At 33.2% G+C, this 21,905-nt stretch overlaps 2 protein-coding genes across 2 annotated transcripts; both read right to left on the minus strand.

The window, feature by feature from the left end:
* Window positions 1-5,447: 5,447 nt before the first annotated feature.
* On the minus strand, window positions 5,448-17,335 carry LOC114257190 (uncharacterized). The gene is made up of 7 exons (XM_082870480.1): window positions 16,399-17,335; window positions 10,561-11,201; window positions 9,953-10,156; window positions 9,769-9,857; window positions 9,589-9,693; window positions 7,451-7,942; window positions 5,448-5,833 (listed from the first exon to the last, which is right to left on the minus strand). The coding sequence occupies exons 3-7, from the start codon at window positions 9,993-9,995 to the stop codon at window positions 5,546-5,548; spliced, it is 1,017 nt and encodes a 338-aa protein (XP_082726606.1). The 5' UTR covers window positions 9,996-10,156; window positions 10,561-11,201; window positions 16,399-17,335; the 3' UTR covers window positions 5,448-5,545.
* On the minus strand, window positions 12,178-13,869 carry LOC114267285 (uncharacterized). The gene is made up of 2 exons (XM_082870481.1): window positions 12,860-13,869; window positions 12,178-12,776 (listed from the first exon to the last, which is right to left on the minus strand). Exons 1-2 carry the CDS (start codon window positions 13,282-13,284, stop codon window positions 12,485-12,487), a joined length of 717 nt encoding a protein of 238 aa, XP_082726607.1. The 5' UTR covers window positions 13,285-13,869; the 3' UTR covers window positions 12,178-12,484.
* Window positions 17,336-21,905: the final 4,570 nt, after the last annotated feature.

Here is a 21,905-nt window from a genome sequence, read left to right on the forward strand (position 1 = left end):
AACTCACTACTCAAAGCATAAAATTGCGTACCTTAGACCCATGGGGGTGCCTCTCTTTTATAGTTTACTTAATCCTAGTCCCACAAGAAGCCTGACTTCTACGGACTCCAATTATGTACTTACTTTGGACTCTTCAAGAGATAAAGATAAACTCTCTAAGAGTTTTATCCTTATCTTGGCTAAGTTTTCTCTTTATTCTAGGACTCTTGTTCCTTATCTCTTATCCGCTTATCTCGGATTCCGATATCTTCGAAAATAACCTCGGCCTAGCCAAGATTACATCGGCGTCATGACTAGAACACATGGCACCTCGGCTGACACGTCAGCGTTACCTTGTCACGTGTTGGTACTCAAAAAATATATCCCCACAGTTTCGCAAGCATCTTAGGGTTGTTTTAATAAGTATAAAAAAAAAAAAATTTACTTATCATGAAAATATGTGAAAAAAATAAAGGAATAATGCGATTTAAATAAGTTAAAAAAATCAATTTATTAAACTTTTTTTTTCTTTTTATAACAATTCTCAAAAGAGACCTTCGATACATATTTAGGAATCTACATAATTAATTTCATCCTTTGCGTGGTGGTTGGGAAGATGATGGGTTGTAATTAGCTAGAGAACGGGTTGTGGTTGGGTGGTGGTTGGGAGGGAGGTGGCTGGGCCATGGTTGAGAAGGAAAAGTGCAGTAGTGGGAGTTGTAACCAGCATGAAGTTGTCGTTGTTGCCGCAGAGTCTTGGGGGTAAAGAAGATAATAAGAAAAATAAGGTTTGTAGTAGTAGATTGTGCGTGATCTCTTAAGTATAACAAAGAGAGAAAATAGGTATTGTATTTTTTAAAATTTTTTTTGTTTTTGTTTTTGTAATCGTGCAAAATTTGAAAGGATAAAATCAAAAATGTAAATAATTTTTTTGATAATGTCAACAATTTATGTTCGTTTTTTTGGATAAATTACATTCACCATCTATGAGATTTGAAAAAAATATAATCATTCCCACATTTTGGACATAATTACACTATCCTAAAGCTAAAATCATGCTAAACATTAACAAAAAATAAATAAACAAAATTATTCCAGTTACGACATGACTTGAGTATATATTAAGTAACTCTAGGGTGCAACAAAAATTAATTTAAAAAAAAAATCCATAGATTCTAATAGTTGAAGTTAATTCTCATCAAGTCCTATTAAAAATAAGTTATCATAAAATCGTCGCTAAAAATAAATTTTTGTGACATTTTTTGCATCTATCGTTAAAAAATTATGATTCATGTGAGATATTTGATCATTATTGAGTAGAAAATTTAATATTTCTAACATTATCTAAATTAATTATCAAATAATGGAGAATTTATCCCCACTCACACTCCTATCCTATCATTTCCCCTCACGCCTCTCTACTCTCTCTGTCTCTCTCTTCAGCGCTCTCTCTCTTCTCTTTCTTTTTCGGGTGATTATTCAGTATTTCTGGAGTATGAATACGTAGTGCTTCATAAAATTTTTATTGATAAAGAGGGGTAAGGGTTGACGATTTATGTTGGGGATGGGGAAACAACATAAGATTAAGTAATTGATGATTGACTTGGAGTAGGACCACATGATATTCTGAGATTATTGAATAATTTCCATTGTTTTTCTCATGCAGCTCTTGCATCCCTCATTTTTGTCTTTCTTTATTTTATCATTACTTTTAAATTATTATTTATTTTAATAAACTATATATAACTTTTAATATGAAATTTTAATTTTTATAAAAATAATATCATTAAAAATATGTCGACGATATCGTTAAAATAAGACTAATATTAAATATATAAAATTCAAAATTTAAAAATAAGAACTTAAAATAGATATAAAACATTAAACAATTAAAATAAAATATGTGGCTGAAGTTAATATGAACAAAAAAATTATTTAAAATTACTTAAGTAAAATAAAAAAAATGGTGAAGCGCCAATAAATCCTAAAATGTGATGTTGTGAACTGTTTAATTCTTCATTTTTTTTTATAAAACTAAAGGTCCCATTAAAATAGAAATTACACAAAAGGGTAATCACTTACATGTTTGGGTTTAATTTTTTAGGGATAAAAGTGAATTTCTCTAAATGTAAAAATTACACATTTGTGCAATTCGCACTATAAAAGTTTTGGATTTTTCCTCCTTTTAAAATAAATCCCACATTACGAACAAAAACACAATACTCTAATGTAACACTCCAATGTAACACATTAAAAAATTTCTTGGTGTACTTTCACCAAACGTAACAACGTAACATTCAAAAAAAAAAACTCCTCAGTGTACTTTTCCTAAACGTAACACTCCAATCAATGTAATCCCAAACGTAACACTCCAATCAATGTAATCACAAACGTAACACTCCAATGTGACATATTCCAATATAACACCCACAAAAACACTACAAACTCGTTAGTGTACTTTTTTTAAACATAACACTCACAATTTGAAATTATAAATTTGCCTGAAACTTACTAAAGAATTTTTGTACTCCTTTTGAAATGGTTTGAAAAATCCCACATCTTTTTTTTTTTTTTTGAGTGTTATATTAGAATGTTATGTTTGGGAAAAAAAATACACTAAGGAGTTATTTTGGAATGTTGTATTGGAGTGTTTAGTTTGAAAAAAATACACTAAGAATTTTTTTTTTGTATGTTATATTAGAGTATTACACTAAGGAGTTTTTTTGAAGTGTTATATTGGAGTGTTACATTTGGAAAAAGTACAATAAGAAATTTTTTCATGTATTACATTAGAGTGTGCACTAATGAGTTTTTTTGGAGTGTAACATTTCGGAAAAGCATACTAAAGGAATTTTTTTGTGTGTTATTTTAAAGTGTTACACTAAGAAGTTTTTTTGGAGTGTTATGTTTGGAAAAAATATACTAAGAATTTTTTTTGAAATGTTATATTAAAGTGTTACAATTTGAAATTATACATTTATTCAAAACTTACTAAGGAGTATTTGTACTTCTTTTGAAATGTTTGAAAATTTTCATATTTTAAGTTATTTTTGTACTCCTTTGAAATGTTTTCCAAATAAAAAAGATTCTCATACAAAAATTCATCCCAAATTTGATTATCATATATTGTGTACCTTACATTTTCTAGCACAAAAGAAAAAAAAGAGAAGGTAATATAATAAAAATAAGAGTATAATTGTAAATCAAAAATTTAAATAATATATTAAATTTACCTTTTCAAAACCAATGGCACTAATTGGTCTACAAAAAAATTATTGGGACTAAATAGATCACCATTTCTCAAAATGAGATTTATAAGTAAATTTTTCAATAACAAATTACCAATAAGTGGTATTAAAAATAAAAGATAATATTCAAATCATATAAATATTAATTGAAACTATAAAAATAAAAAATAATAATATTCAAACTGTACAATATTAACTAACACCATACAAATAGTAAGTCAAACTAAACAATAAAAATAATAATTAAACCACACAAATATTTGCTTGTTTCCACTTTTCAAAAAACACTTTTCAAAAAACACTTTTCAGAAAATTCTATTTTCTTATTTTTCGTATTTTTTTGTTTTTACTGAATTTTTTTAATATTTTAAACAATTTTTTTTTAATTTTTAGACACCTAACATAAATACACCTAAAAAGTAAAAAAATTGTAAAAAAAATCTTTTAAAAATTCACTAAATACCAAAAATATAAAAAAAATACAAGAATTCAGTACATTTTTTATATTTTTATGTATTTATTAATTTTTTAAAATATTTTTTCACAAATTTTTTACTTTTTAGATACATCTAAGTAAGATGCATCTAAAAAAGTAAAAAAAAAAAGTTTAAAATTTAAAAAATATTCACTAAAAACAAAAAAAAAAACACGAAAATAAAAAAAGTCAGTTTTCAAAAAACTTAATCCAGAAAACTCAAACCAAACACATTATTTTTTTATTAACTCAAATCAGACAATGTGCAAGTCTAACACCGCACACAGATCGGACTTGGACCCTGTACATGTTGGACTTGCACATTTCACATGTATAGGGTCCAAGTCCGATCTGTGTGTGGTGTAAGTCCGATCTATGCTAGGTGCAAGTTTAATTTGTGTTTAGTGCAAGTCCAACATATGCGGGGGTGTGCAAGCCCAACTTATGCGTGGATATAAGTTTATTATTAAAATGATGAGTTCTTTTTTTCGATTTTTTTTTTTAAAAAAAAAATTGAAAACTAATCCAAATTGTGCCTAAAAAAATAAAATAATTTATAATTAAGTGAGATACTAGAAATTATAAAAAATAAAAAAATCACCAAATTGGACTTGCACCTGTATAGATTGAACTTGCGCCCCTCATAGGTCATATTTGCACCAAGCAAATTTCAAAAAATACTCCGGTTCTTTGTACAGAACGGTTCTAGTGTAAACTTAAACCGGACCAAGGACCGGTAACCGGCACCATTTGGTATATAATTTTTAATGCAAGGAAGACATCAACATAACCAGACCAATTCATTCGAACTGTGATCGAGTCAACTGATTTGGCAGTTTAACCATGAATCCAACTGAATTTCAAAAAATACTCTAGTTCTTTGTATAGAACGATTCTGTCATAGACCCGAATCAGACCAAGGATTGATCAACAAGTCAAACCGTTCAACCGGCCGATCCGATCCAATTTTCAAAACCATGATATACATTTTAACTATTAATATTCTTTTCATGTTTTACTTTCATTTTTTGGCAATTGCCCCCACAGTGAAGAGTAATTATTCATTGCTTCAAAGGCATTGATATGGCAATGTCACAAATCAATTCAAGTCAATCACGGGAACACTTTTTTTTTTTGGGTTTATTTAGATAAATATGTATATCTTGTAAAATGTAAATTTAATTTTTATAAAATTAATACCTTCAAAAAAATATGTATATTATTAGAATTATATTAGAATTCTCAAATTAAAACTCTTAAACATTATCACTACAGGAAATTCGTTTTTTAGCGGCGTTTTAAAAACGCCGCGAAAATCCTAAAAAACACCGTAATATCTTATAGTGACGTGTAAAATTTTCGCCGCTGATAGGGCCGCCGCAATAGCTACACAACGTTTGAAAAACGTCGCTAAAAACATTATACGGCGTTTCTTAAAACGCCGCAAAATCTTTGACGACCGTCTGGCCCCTATTAACGTGTGACGTGAGAATGACGTCATTTAGTAGCGTTTTTCAAAAAACGCCACTGTTTTTATTTGTTTATAATAAAATATGTGAGGTCACAATGACGTCATTTTGTGGCGTTTTTCAAAAACGCCACTTTTTTTTTTCTTTTCTTTTTTTTTGGGGGGAGGGGGGGGTGGTGGTGGTTAGTGGGTTCCCTGCTGCTGGTGGTGGAAACTGAATTCACAATTTGGGGATCTCATGTTTTATGTTTGCAACCAAACTGCTAGATTTAAAATCAATCCTCAATACATGCCATATACATGCATAATATAATCTCACCAGAATCATCATTTCAAGTAAAAATTTCACATCTAGTGTCATATACATGCATATTGTCAACTAAGACATCTAAACAACCATGAGTTAGTAACACATTGTTTCCATAGGATGCAATCCAAACAAAGGATTCCATGCCCACATTGAGTTTTAGAAACTAAAGACAACCAAAAAAAATTTGAGTACGGTTTGTTGACTTCCAAGTCTTGTAGCTTCTTTTCATGGTAATCTAAAAGATCAACCTTGTGTCCAAACAATCCCAAAAAGCCATCACGCCTCAACCTTTCTCGAGTACGGTTTGTTGACTTCAAGCGAACAAGCCTCCTATTCAATTTATCTGCATCACTCTAGAAGAAGAAAAGAAGAAAAAAATCAAATAATTAGAAGTCACAAAGGAAAAAGAAAGCAAGTTGATATAGTTTTAAGATGTGCACTAAACCACATCTGAAGTGTTATATCTAAAATAATTTTGTTCTAATGCTCCAATTGAACAATGTATGAAAAGGAGTGCAGACTGCAACTAATTTAATCTTCCAAAAGGCTCAAAATTTCATTCACATGAACCAATTACACACAAAAAAATGACGATGATAATAATAAGAGCACAATAAACTATTCTAAGCTTTTAAGTATGCCTTGAGACAATTAATTGAAGAAAATAATTATCCGATGTCTTGAACCACTAGCTTCCGTATTTCTACTAAAAGGCTGCTATGAACAAATAAATAAAAACACAAAGCCTATAAAAAGTTTAAAAATTGATTACTTATTGAAACAAGAGCACGTTAAAAAGCTAAAAGGCGATAAAAAAAACAACTAAAAAGCTTATCCAAATATGAAAGATACCAATCTGAATCATCTTATACAGGTTGCGCATGTCCTCATTTTCTCGGTATGTAAATCATTAAAGATGTTAATGAATCCTATCCTATTGCAACCTTAGAGCATTTGATTGATGGACTTTTCTTGTTAAAGGGTTATTCATTCAGCATCCTTTAGGTATACTAGTAAACGAAGCCACTCTCCGTATCAAAAATTTGTATAAATTTTGACTCATTTTTTTTAGGATTTGATAACAGATTTGTTTTGGTTCTTGACTTCTCCGAATTTTTCAACCCTAGCTAGTTGACACTGGTGAAAGAAGAAGAGATCTTGTTGGGATAATTTGTTGTTTGAAGTCTACTTGAATCATCTCTAGTTTGAGAAACAACTTTATTATCACCAGTTAAATGAGTTGAATCTATCACCAGACCTACAAAGTTTCATAATGATCTTATATTGTTCATGTTCTATTTGTTTCCTAGATGTCTTGTATTTATCTATTGTTGATTGGGACAATCAATGCACACTACAAATTTTTTTTTTTCTGTACCTTGCTCATGATATGATTTGTTTCAAGTCCAGCATATCTAGCACAACATTCTTCAAGACCGATAGACATGGATCTTTTGTCTTCAAGACCACTAGCTTCCGTATTTCTACTAAAAGGCTGCTATGTCTTGAGACTTCCTCATTCCATATATTTCTGTTTAGTATCTCTTTCCATTCATGAACCAAATTGAAGAAAAGCATTATCAACTAATTTTATACAAAACCCCCAAATGGAGGGAGTGTCATAATGACACTTTTAGATGTTAACTAAACATCTACTTCTTATGCAAAGGACTAAAGCGAGGAACCACAAAAACCCATACAGACATTCTATAAAATAAGTTAGTTTGCTTACCATTGATGTGGCTGATGTTTGGATGCATAGAAATAGGCAATCCTTTTTGATGAAATATAGTTAAACTCCTTTTTGAGGAAGCAAATCCAACTATAATGGTTTAGAATGAACCTGAGTTTGTCATATCTACTTCTTCTTCTTCTTCTTTTCTTTCTTTGATATGTGAACCTGCGTTTGATAAGAATAAATAACATGAATAAAATGTCATATGAAAATTTCATAATTAACTTTTACTCACTTCCTCGGACGAACGATGACAATTAAATGATGAGGTGTATGCATGGGATTGTTGTTGTGAATGCACATGTGTAGCAGCTGGTGCAACAGGCCCACCCATGGCCTGTTGAGACTCCAATTGCTCTATTCGGGCTTGTTGAGCTTGGATTGTGCTTTGCATCTCCATTTGTACTTTCTGTTGATTAAGCATAGCGTCCATCATCTCCTTCATTTGCATCTCCATTTGTACTTTCTGTTGATTAAGCATAGCGTCCATCATCTCCTTCATTTGCATCTCCATTTGTGCTTTATATTGGTTAAGTTGCTCTTGAACTTGCGTTTGGATGATACGAGTTTGTTCTTGCGATTGCCTATATCCGCCTCCAAAGACATCTGTCGGGAAAAGACCCAATCCATATGTTCGAACACGACCAGGTCGCTCAGGCCCTAGAACCTGTGAGATAATTTCTTCATCTGTAGCATTGGATTGCGCCCCAAGGTCCTTCATTTGTGTCTATAATTGTTAATTAGTAATTAGCCACCAATAAAATTGTTCATAACTAGTGCCGTTAAATGTAACCTACTTCCATTGGGCCATATGAATTCAATAACATCATCAATCCAGATTCAAAATTGTTTCATTGACACTTCCACTTCATATGCTCAAATTCAGAGATTTGGCAGCAAAAAAAGGTAAATGGAATCAAACAAGAAGCTTTCACTAAATTATAGATTTAATGTTATTATAGATTTATAATTTATAAATTAGACCTAATCATTAAATTTATAAATTATAGTATTCATAGCTAATCTATAATCTATGAATACCTAATCAATTAGCTAACGAAGTACTAAGTAAGGCTGATTCTGTAGAATCTGTGTTTGAGGCTGTCAACAAACATAGAATCAGTGTTTGAATCTGTAGAATTAATTGGTTGGTGAGCTCCCATTTCAAGGTGATTCTGTAGAATCTGTGTTTGAGGCTGTCAACATGGTGAAACTTGATTTTTGCAGTGGAGTATGGGAATCAGTACCCCAAGCTGCTTGTGATCTAATTGCTCATACACTTACAAGGGATGTTTCAGCGAGGTTCAATGCTGACGAAGTACTAAGTAAGCCTCAATATACTTCTCTTGCTTTCATTAGGCTGCATTTTGGTAATCAGATAACTAGGCACAGGAAGGGTTCACTTCTCTTATTGCTACCATTTTGGTTGTCTAAAATGAACGAAATGACTAATTTTGTTGGAAGTTGCATACCAATCTGTTTTAAATCTCCATTCATCTCATTTTTTTCATTTTTTTTTCACTAGAAACATGTGCAAGGATGAATCAGATGGGTAAGTGTTCTGTCTCATTCACCCCCAGTTCCGTAGCATTCTTTTACTTTTGGCTTTGTTAAAGCCAAATGAAACCGTTGTCTTATCTCTTTGTACATTAATGATCCAATTTATATTTTTTCAGATCATCCGTGGATTTTGGCCCATACAGAATCCACATTGAAGACACTAGCTTCCAAGCCAAAAATGGATAACCATGTAAGATTGACTTCACGAAAACTGACTGCCAGACATGCAGTGGAGTTGGAGAGAAACAAGGTAGTAACCAGCAGCTCTCTCAGTGATGACTCTATGTTAGCCTTCTCATCCAATAACTCGACTAAGAAGACAGAAGATGACAACTATGGTTTTGTTGATGCCCTCGCTATGGAGATTTCGCGTAGAAGGATATCTGAGCCAAAGAGAAGCAGGTTATGTGTCCCTGCCAGCCCAATCCAACAGGAGTGCCCCTCTAACATAAAGGTTAACAACCTCTGTACAGCATTTTGACTCTGCTGAAGATGACTTACCTCCGGAGGGGCTTAACTTGACACTTGATAGCGAAGGGGAAGAAGCCATGGTTAGCTACTTTTCGACAACAAAGTAATCACTCGAGAGTCTTTAATTTCCTGTATAAATCGAGGGTATTATTAACTAGCACGTTAAGTGCTCATGTGATGTAAGTTTATGCCTGACTTAACAAATTATGTATGCGGGTTTGTTTCTCCTTTTTCCCTAGTAATTTCATAACATTTCTTTAAAAAATAAATAAAGAAACAAATATGAGACAAATATCTAATACATTCCATACATGCAAAGTATATAATTATGGTGCTACATACCATGACCTCAACAACTTTATCATTACTTGGTTTGTTATCCTTCGTGTACCCAGCCATCCACACCTCTAAGCGAGTTGCAGGAACTCCATTCTTCTTATTAGTTTCCTATAATTACACTTAAAATTAAGTAACAAAATTAAAATATACAATTTCAATTTGAAACATAAAGAAACTATATACCTTTACTCGAACAACTGAGAATGGTTTTCTTCCAGTTATGTGATTTAATGTCTTCTTCTTCCGAATTTCTTTGTTTTTTATACTTTTTTCTGTTACATATGAACACAAACACAAGATAATTTATTAATTAACAAACTCATGTTATGAGATTACGAAAGAGTTCAATAAACAATTTAAATGATACCTGTGCCTTCCGAGTGCCCCAATAATAGACTAAGCTTCGCCATTGATGCTCATGTACTCTTTCGGGCCGATGAGTTAACCTATCAGCATCGTTGTCGAATGGCGTATACCCCAATTGTTTAACTCTAGCCTTCCACTCTCTCCATTTTTTTCCAACAGATGCTAAAACAAATTTCTTCATTGACTCGTCGGCATCTGTATTGATCTGCAAATAATTGGCAACTTTGTGACTATTGCATACACACAGCAGCAACAACATACACGCAGTAGCATACACACAGCAGCAGAAAGAAAAAAAATACAAAATAAGAAAAATAAAACTATAAAATAATAGTAATTTGGTAAAACAGAGATTCCTCTAAAGTTGCAGAGATAGCCCAAGAAAGCAAATGACTATTGTGTAAGTACATGTAATTACTTGTATAAATACACACACATATATACATAGATATTCAGCTACTTCATCGAATTCTTTCTGTTCGAATTATTCAAGGAAACAACAAAAGGAAGAAACAAAACAAACTAGCAACTATAAAATATGAAACAAATAAAATAAATAATAACAAATTAAGATTAAAATTGATATGTAAAATGAAATAATTCTTTTACCTTTACTTCTCTCCAAATTCTCTCTTTGTTTTCCTTCGGTACATGGCTCCAAGTTCTATAAGTGAGGGGCATAACGTTCCCATCTCGAGCTAAAACACCCAAACGAGAAGCCAAGGGTGTATACCCGTCAACCACTTGGTTCAACTCATTAGGCACAATATGTAAAATGCCACCACTTGGGTTCCAATCACTACCATGCATGAGTGTTGGGCCTCTCGAACTATGACCTACTCATCCAAATATCAATATCAAGTTAGAAGATACTAGAAAGAATGATAATACAAGAATTGAGCAGACAATGGAGCAAATGGAGTAGTGTCACTTAGTTTAAAAAAAAGAAATATAAACATCAAAAGAAAAAAGAACATCAACAGAGAAATCTAATGGAGTAATTCAATTGAATAAAATAATTCATACCAGCAGTACTGTCATGTGTCGAACCAGTACTCGATGATGTACTAGGCAAGCTACCTGGAGGATACCATGACATGGGTGGATCAGGTATGATGCGTGTACTCTCCTCTGAACTCTCATCTGAACTCCCACTATAAGAACTCTCATCTGCACTCCCACTGTAAGAACTCTCAGAATTTGCAGAGGCTGAATGTTGCCTCTGCCTAGAGCATCGTCGATCTGTCATGCTAGTTTACAGAAGACCACAAGCATACGTGTAGAATTTTATGGGTTAGCAATGAATATAAAGTCCAAAATATTAAAAAATTTCTCTACAAATTTAAATTTTAAACACAATCTTAATATAACAGATATGATCTTTCTCAAGGACATAAAAGGTTGTCTCAAGGACAATCACGTTGAAAAGTAAACAAATGACGCATTTTAAAAGCAAAGGTTTCATTAACATGAATATCCATGCTAAAAGCACAAATGTAACAATGAATATGAAACAAAATTACAATATCATATCATTTCTTCATCATCTTCAGATTGTGTCTGTGTCGATATCCCAAGAGGTCCAATAGTTTCATCAATAGTTGTTCCAACTTCACCTTGCCTAACCCAATTTATGTCCTCTTCACAAGCAAACGAAGTTGCATCTAACTCTTGGTTGCCAAATCCTTCCACTTCATTGTGATGTTCTCCATCATTAATTGGTTGTTCTCCACACACCTCATACAAGTCTCTAGGTTTCATCTTGACTACAACATCCCAATCAGCTTCAACGGGATCATTAACATAGAAAACTTGTTGTGCCTGAGATGCTAGGATGAATGGCTCATCACTATTTTGTTTCTTTGTATATAACAAAGGATTGAAATTAACAAGTGTGAAACCAAACCCATCCTGCTTCAGTCCTTTGTTGTTGTCAATCCAGTCGCACATGAATAGCACATATCTACGGTCGTATGAGTAATACAATTCAATAATATATGTCACATATCCATAGTATGCTACTTCACCTTCCACAGGATTCATGTCTCTGGTACTTGCATAGCTACAAGTCTTTGCTTTCACCATAACCCCACTATTTTGAGTTTTTCTTCTCCACTCACGACTCCTCGTATGATACCTAGTACCATTAATTATATACCCATTGAATCTCGTGGCCTTTTTACTAGGTCCCAATGCCAACGTTTTAATCTCATCTGGCAACACAGCATTTTCAATAGCTAGAAGCTCTTCAACCTATTTTTACAAAGTCAACAAAATTAAACATCAACTAACAGAGAATTAAAAATTGAAAACATGAGAATTGAAAATTAAAAACATGTAAGTTATTAGTACTTACATGAGAATTAAACCATCTGGGAAACTCATCATTGTGACGGCGATCCACATCAAAATCTTTAAAACGACGATGTGACCGCTTAATAAAATCACGATGCTCCCTATACATTTAAAGTACTTATAAAATGCAAGATACTTATTAATGGTATCAATAAAATTTTGGAACAAAGATTGTATCTTACTCTCGATATGGGACAACCGCAGTAGTGTTAAATAACACATACCGATGAGCTTGTACCCATGATGTGTTATCAAGCGCAAACCCTTTTCCTTTTCCTAAAGCATGACCCAGTAATATCCCAGGATTGTCGCTAACATCGTAATTCCTTATTGGTCGATTCAATTTTGACTCGACATCATCCAAGTACCTTGAGCAAAAGGTCATACACTCTTCAACTAAGTATCCCTCTGCAATTGAACCTTCTGGATGACTTCGATTACGCATATATGACTTAAGTGTCATAAGATACCTATAAACAAACAAATGCACACATGACTTTCAATTATAAACAAACAAATGACTACAACCTTAAATTTGAGTAGAATTGCACACCTTTCTATGAAGTACATCCAGCGATATTGCACTGGACCAGCAATCTTGGCCTCCTCTGCTAGGTGAATAGGCAAGTGCTCCATTATATCGAAAAAGGATGGAGGAAAAATTCTCTCAAGATGACAAAGTGTAAGAGCAATTTGGGATTGAAGACGATCTAACCCATCTGGCTCTAGAGTTTTGGAGCACAACTGCCTGAAGAAATTGCTTAACTCAATCAATGGTTCAACAACTTTTTTCGGTAACAAATTTCTCACTGCTATTGGAAGAATTTGTTGCATCAATATATGGTTGTCATGACTTTTCAGTCCAGATATGCTATGTTGTTTGAGGTTAACACGACGAGAAATATTGGATGCATACCCATCTGGAACTTTGATATTCTTCAGGAGTGTACAAAACAAACCTCTCTCTCTATTGTTCATAGCAAAACATGCAGGCGGCAAATAATACCTGTTCCCAACCCCTTTTTTAGGATGTAATGCCTTTCAAATTCCCATATCTTGCAAGTCTCGACGAGCATTTAAATTATCCTTTCCTTTCCCATCAACATTTAATATCGTCCACAATACATTATCACACACGTTCTTCTCAATGTGCATTACATCAAGATTGTGGCGAATCAAATTATGCTCCCAATATGGAAGCTCAAAGAAAATACTCCTCTTCCTCCAATTATGATCCTGCTCGTTGTCCTCTTTTTCCTTTCCTTTCCTAGTTCTTTTTTGTCTGTTAGTTGGTTGATGCTTAGGCCCTAGCTGTCGTAACACATTAGCCCCCGATAACCGAGTTGGACATGGTTCAAATTCAGAAGTTCCATCAAAAGACGCACCATCTTTTCGAAATTTGTGACTCGCATTCAACCAGCGGCGATGCCCCATGTAACAAATTTTCCTTCCATTCTTCAAATACCGATGTCGAGTATGTATGTTACAGCAAGGACAAGCTAAAGCACCTTTCGTGCTCCATCCAGACAAATTTGCATATGCAGGAAAATCATTTATTGTCCACAGTAAGACCTCGTGCAATTGGAACATTTGATTAGTTTCTGCATCGTACGTCTGAACACCATTTTCCCACAATTCAAGCAGTTCATCCACTAACAAGCGCAAGTAGACATCAATGTTATCGCCAGGTGAAGAAGGACCATCAATGAGCAATATCATCATCATATGAGGTTGTTTCATGCACAACCACGGTGGCAAATTATAAGGCATTACAATAACTGGCCAACTGCTGTGAGCAACATTCATTGCCTTGAATGGATTAAATCCATCCGCTGCTAAACCTAGTCTGACATTGCGAGGCTCACTCGCAAACTTGGGATACAAAGTATCAAAATTTTTCCAGACAAGAGAGTCAGCAGGATGTCTCATTTTGCCATCATCAATTCGGCCCTCTACATGCCATCTCATTAATGAAGCAGTTTTGGATGACATGAACAATCTTTGAAGCCTTGGAATCAAAGGAAAGTATCTCACAATCTTCTGGGGAATTCTTTGTTGCTTCTTTTTATAATCATTCTTCTCACCCTCAAACTGTTTGTATCTAGGCGTCTGACACACTATGCAATCATCCCTACTAGCTGTCTCCTTCCAATACAGTGAGCAGTCTCTTGGGCATGCATGTACCTTGTGATAATCGAGGCCCAATTCCCTAAGGAGTGCCCTCGTTGCATAGAACGACTTTGGCAAAGTTTCACCTTTTGGGAATGCATCCTTCAAAAGTTTGAGCAACATCGTGAAAGACTTGTCGCTCCATCCACTAAGGCACTTGATATGCAATAATCGAACAACAAATGACAGCGTTGAAAACTTGTGACACTCTGGATACAACTCTCTTTCGGCCTCCTTCAATAAACTGAAAAATCTTTCAGTTTTCTTATCCGGGCCTAGTTCGATATTAGAACTTCCTGTCTCATTACTAGCACGATGAACCAAGCTTGGTGGAGGAAGTCCGAACCCCTCATATATCATTTCATTGACTTCATCGCCATCATTCGAATCACTGACATTCTCATTCAATGGCACAGACGCCGATAAATCTTCCCCGTGAAAAATCCATCTGGTGTAGCTTGGAAGAAACCCATTGACCATTAAATGTTCCCCCAAAAGGTCTTTCTTTACTAGTTTGACATTCCGACACCGTTTACATGGACATGTGACTTCATTTGATAGAGGATTATTTTGGCATGCAAGTTTAAAAAATTCTTTAACCCCTTCTATATATTCTGGATGCAACCTATGCTGATTTATCCAACTTTTATCCATCTGACTTCGTCTTACACTACAAATGTCACTGCCAAATCAACAAGGTTCAAAATTATCATTTCATTTTAATTATTCTTAACCTCAATTAAGTATATTACAATGCATGCAACATGACACCATTCACCGCTAACTCTTCTCTAATAGGTTGGTTCATCCTACTTTCCCATTCAGGAATGCACAGTCTATATTGTAAAAAGTAGCTCATACCGCTCTATCCATCTCTAACGAAATTTCGGCAGCATCTCCCCATGATTCTCCAAGTACACGACATAGACTAGGTGTACTGCTACACCTTGTCTAGTATGCACTCAGAGAACATGAGAAGCTACTACACGAAATCTCTACGAGATGGACTACATTTAAGCGGTAGAACTACTAATTACAACATAGACTTGTGCTCCTGAACTGTCCCAATTGGACAATCCAAGAAGAGCTTCATCAAAGATGACTAAGGCTTTTTATGTATGCATAGATAATTACTTGCTAACTTAACAACTGTCATGATTATTGCATCCGATGGTGCAACCTGAATCAAAACTATCAAGCATACTAGAAGCATTTCTAGCATGAAGCATATTAATGAAGAAACTAATAGTTTCTACAATGCTCTTGATAGATTATGATATAGAGATTCATAAAAAATGACTATGTATCTCTATTTATCAAAAAAAAAAAAAACTAGGTATCTCTAATGAAGATTCTACAAGAACAACCAGATCCATCAACGGATCTAACATATGTACACATACTTTAGTTATTAATAGAGACGTGTTAAAGTTACATAAATACCATAGAATATGTGCATCGCTACAAACTCGACTGTAATACATAACGTCATTGTTGCTACATTTCTACTTCTAGTAATCTCAATGCAAAAATTGTCAAGTCCAAGTACCACATTCTCCAACATATGAATTATGAAGCATCAGAAAAATGATCTTTACTTTTGGTTATATTCATATTACAAAGTCAGATCATGTCAGTCAACATTTCAAAATGCGACCAAGAAAGAGAATGGCCATATTATAAACAGTTGTTTCTGATCGTAAAGTAATAGTAACGAAAACCAAAAAAAAGAAAGTATCCTGCTGTATACATGATCAAATCCTGGCTCCAGCTCACAAGTACACCAAACTGACAGGTGATCTTTTCAAGTGTTTCACATCATCACATTGAAATACAAGAAGTAGAATTTCCACAAGCTTTATTTTCATAAGCAATTGCAAAGAAATGATGATCAGAAACTCAGAAAGTAGCACATGTACACACCTTTGACTCCTTGCAAAACAATGGATCAGAAAACCAAGTTTCATCAATATGTAAACCAGGAGTTAGCATCTTTCGGTTGCAAATGACCGCAACCATAGAAGATGTTAGAACCACTCTTTTGATAGATGGAACTTTTGCACATGATCTTAACACATTAACTGTTCCCTTCAATGCAGGATCAATTAGTTCTACCTGAAATATGAAGCAAAAACAAAACATAAGTCCCATTAGACTAATAAGTTGACAGTGAACAAATGATAATTCATCATGCATTACATATTAGAAATCTGTCGCATCTTACTTTATTATACATGACCTGTAATTGATCTCATGAACAACCCTGCCCCTAAGCGATTAGAAATGGAATCCTTGAAAATATTGGATGTTTTTTGTTTCTCTTGGAACGGAAGTAGCAGAACCATTTCAAAATAATGGAGAGAGAGACAAGGGGACAAATTTTTCACACAAGGGAGCAACTACAGTTGACCCTTTAATGATTTATGTCTCTAAGAAAATTCGAAAAAACAAAAAACAAAATACCAAATTCTTATAAGATCAACTCTTATCAAGTATAAGCATTACATTGTTAATCACATGGCATAATCTCTTTCTTGCTTTCACTAGGGCTAAGGAGTTGTTTGACAACTCAATTCAACACTAAAAACTGAAAGTATTCAGTGAATTCATAAGAAAAGGACTGCTGCTGCCACTGTCACTTCACTCAAAACTCTATTATCGTCACTTTCTCAATAACCATCATCACCTCCACCTTACCATCACTACTGCTGCCACTGTCACTTCACTACCACCACTGCCGCCACCAATTCATTTATGATAAAAGGACTAGTTCGAAGATGTGAACCCCGAAATTCATAGCCAAGCCACTTAATCTAACTATCATTTGTATCAAAATTGTTACAAAATTTTTCTTTTTTTTTTTTAAAGTAGTTTTGGGTTAAATTTGCATCATTACCATTTTCATTTCCTTTTGGTCTGAGCTTAGGAAATTAAGCTCAAGCCTGATTTCATGATTGGGCCACTGCATTTTATGTTTATGAATTTTCAGACTGGCCTGAACATGACTCTAGAAACCAAAAGATTAATTGATATGTCCAGCAGATTAATTTAGAAAATATATACAAACAAAGACCAGTGGTGCAGTGCAAAAACACCAGAGAAAGAGATGAATATATACAGAGTTGCCTTTGCTTTTATTCTCTAAGCCATTGCTATTCTTTTTCTATTTGATCCTGAGCTAACAATTTCATCTATTTAGTCTTCAGAGTTTCTTATTTCAGCTCATGTAATTGAATTGGAGACATAAATAATTGTTGAAGCCGAATTTGAAGAACAAAAATGCCATTATAGAATTTGAACAACTAAGTAAAAGGGCAGAGAAAGAGAGAGGATGAGGGATGGATGGAGAAGAATATTAATGTTTGGTTGTAACGGTAAGTAGTCTAATATAGTGCAGGTATGAAGATGCTTGGTTATATGAATGATTTAGGTTGTTTAAATTATATATAATTACCTTATTGCCTATAAGAATAGACTTCCGAACGATACCCATTGAACCATACCCACCAATTGAAATAAAAGGGATAGAAAATATGAATAGAAAAAATTGTCAGTTGTATTATATAAAATGTCACAGTTTTTAACATTTTCAAAAATATCCTCACATTTAATAACTGTCAAGTTTTTGTTTTGTTTTGTTTTGTTCTTCAAAAAATGCCCTTCACTTCACATAAATAAAACATTCAATAACTACTTAATGATTTCTGTAAATGGGATTTTCTCATTCAAATTACCGAATATTGCTAAATGGTTAATGGTTTTCCTCATTCATCAAATGAATGACCTTTCAATTATCAAACCATTCAAAAATCTAAATGTAAAATTACAATCGTATTGCTAGTCTATAGAGATAAATACATATACATACATAAATATATGGAGGGGGAGAGAGAGAGAGAGAGAAAGAGACCTGCTGGAATTATCTAGAGTCCCAAGCTCTGATGGTAGAATCGGAAGAGCAAGAGTGAAGAAGGTGAGGGGTTGTTGGAGTAGAGAATGAGATTTGATTAATAGTGGAAGAATGGCCTTTACACTCCCCCAAGTATTGACCTGTGACTGCTGAGTATAATTTTACGGCGTTGGTCGACAGAGACACCGCCACACACACACACACAAAAAAAAAATTAAAATGTTAATAAGATAAAATGTCACACTCAAATTATAATCATTTTATTTTTTTTTCACAAAAGTCAAAAAAATCAAAAAAATTAACATAAACGAACTTTTTAACAAAAGTTAAAATAGTCAAAAAAAAAATCAATTAAAAAAAGCACATGTTAGCCAAAAAGTGGTACTTATGCATCCTCAAAATGTAACCATGAAATTTATTGTGAAAAGATTTAATGGTGTTAAATACTGTGGATCATGGACCTGTAGTGAGCTCATAGGTCACTCAAATTAGTTCAAATTTGAAAACTAACCCTTTTTGAAAATACTTTTTTGAGTAGTTAACATTATTGTTTAAGATGAGATAGTACGATGAGGACATTTCTATTATGATCCTTTTATATTCTTTGTAGATGACAAAAGGGCCACTCTCTCTTTCCAGGCAGGTCTAAACTAAAACAAATGGATAGCATATATGCTCTCTCACCTTTTTAGTACCCACTAACTCATTGTTCAAACAAACTATAGCCTAACAGGAAAAGCAAAAAAGGAAAAAGGGGATGAATAAAGAACTGCAAAACCACACATACTTGTAACTTTGCATCAGACTTCAAAAAAATATCAACTCATTCATACACTAACACATTTTTTTTTAATGTCTTTCTTTGTCATTAAGGAATATGATATTTCAGAGGTTCATTGATAAGCCTAATACTGTAACTTTCAAATAATTAAATAACAAGTTTAAAAATAGCATACTGATGTAACATATTGAAGCTGCAACAATGAAGCTAATCCCATCTTTAGCATTATTTGCCTCGTTTTTGTGTAGAAAAAAGAAAGAAGAAAAACGAATTCAGAATGGGATTCTTAATTACACAGAGATTTAGTGAAAATATTTCAACATTAATAATACAAGGTTCATCCAATTGGCATCAATTCTCTCCTTTAGTCCCATAGCAACACAAAGCGCAATTCTGTACAAATATTTGCTTGGTGAATCAAAGACAATTTTCAAAACATCATTTATGAAAACAACCTCTACATATTAAGAAAGATAAAAAAATAAAAACTAAAACAAATGATGGGTATTTTCGAACTTTCATTTGTTACTGTTTTCGAGAACACAAAACCAAAGTCCAAAACGAACAATCCCCTCTGTTTTTGTGTTTTCTAGAAAGCAAAAACAAAAAATAGGAAAATGAAAACATAACTAGAAGCATATTTCAATAATTTGATGATGCTGAGCACTGAGGGGTACTGATAAGCATATAATAAGAGGAACCTTTCCCCACCCAGTTTCCACCAATTTCTAAAGACTTAAAGGTGGGAAAGGTAGGCTTCAAATATCTAGAAGAATATTTCAATTAATTACTCTGTTTGTTACATCAAACTAAAAATTAAAAATCAAATTGAATATTTCAATAATATTCAATAATTAACTCTGTTTGTTACATCAAATATTCAATAATATTTCAATATTATTGAATATTTCAATAATATTTCATATGTAGTCTTCCTTTATCTTAATGTAGGTCTTTTCTCCCTCTAATAATAAAAATTAAAAATCAAACTGTTATTATTTCCGTTGTGAGAAATGTAAACGAAACATTAATAGCTTGATGTGTGTGCGTGAGAGAGAGGTGAGATACATCCACCAAATCCAAAACAATGAATCCAAAACAATGAACTCAAAACAATGACAAATCAGAGATCTGAGTTCATACAAACAAAATGCATATATAATAAAAACTTACAGATTTGAGTTCTGCAACAAAAAAAAGAGACCGATTGAGCGAGATCTGGAGAGCTTCAAATCTGCGACAGGTTCTGAAATCGACAGATCTGAAATAGATCGAGACTGTTTGAAATCGAGCGAGAGAAAGTGTTTGAAATCAAGCGAGAAAGATTGGTTGAAATCGAGCGTTTCAAATCAGTGAGAGTGGGGAGTTTTTGAGCTTCAAATCGAAAGGGTTTCTGACCGAGAGAGAATCTGAGTTTAGAAAGTGAGACTGAGAGAGTTTAGAAAGTGAGACTGAGAGGGAGACAAGAGTGAGATTGACGGAGAGACGCTTTGAAAGGGACGGAGCATTGAACGGTGTTCACAAGTTGACCCAAACGGTGCCGTTTTACTGAGATCTGATACAACGTTTTTAAAAACGTTGTATTTAAATAATCTATAATGGCGTTTTTCATAAACGCCATAAAAGAAGCGTTGCAATAGCCATCTTTTCCTGTAGTGTGTTCGTGTAGTGTGCGTGTCAATGAGAGGGAGAGAGAGAGAGTATGTGTGAGTGTGTAAGAGAATTAGAAGCGAGAAAAGAGATGCATGATGTTAAAAAAATAGTTTGATTTTTTTTAATTTGTCATATTAATTTGTGAGAGTATTTAAATTGAGCTATGCTTGAGACCCCCAGTCTCCAAGCACCCCCACCACCCCCACACACACGTGGGGGTTGGTTATTGGATCAAAAAAAAAGAAAAAAAGAGACCAATCACACCCCATTGGGGCCCTAGGGGTCACCCCAGTGAGGTCTGAGGCATTAAGGATTTAAATTTTATAAGCTCATTTTAGAATTAATTTTAGTGATTAAACTGTTTTTTTTAATTCATTGAGTAAAATATTTATGTAAAATTAAGATAATTGAATATCGGTAGTTATGTATTTAAATCATATTTTTTTTACAAAATTAGATGACAAATATAATTTTAAAAATAACAATATATTTTTTATAATCTAAATTTAATTCAAACATATAACTATCAATGTTCGATCATCTTATTTTTTGCATGAATATTTTACTCAACGAATTTTAATATGAACGGTTTGAATCATTAAAAAGAAACATGTGGTGAGATCTATAGACTTTTTAAGTTCTCTTATATTGAGATATGAACATGAAAGAAATCTAGCCCATTTTAAAATTAAGTTATAATTTACAAATTATTTATTTATTTAATTTTGCTTTATATTATTATAAGTTGTATAGTAACAAATCAAATTATTTAACTAATTTTTGAATTATTTAAAATTAAAAATAAATATTTTTTACAAACTACTTTAGTTGTATCTATATTTTATTTTTTATTTTTTTATCTTTTCCATATTAACATTCCCTACAATATTCGTACGTGTACACTTGTTTACACGTGTTTTACTGTCTATTTTCTATCAATCCGTAAGAAATTTAATAATTGAAATATTAATTGTTTGAAAAATTAGTTACTCCTATTTTAATTGATTATTTTAGGGGTGGGCACGAGTCTCTTGCGGCCACGGAACCTTTAATTCGCCATTCGTTCGCCAGATTGGTGGATTAGAG

This window comes from Camellia sinensis, chromosome 5 (assembly GCF_055761805.1).
Source record: "Camellia sinensis isolate YWXY chromosome 5, ASM5576180v1, whole genome shotgun sequence".
Classification (NCBI taxonomy): Eukaryota; Viridiplantae; Streptophyta; class Magnoliopsida; order Ericales; family Theaceae; genus Camellia; species Camellia sinensis.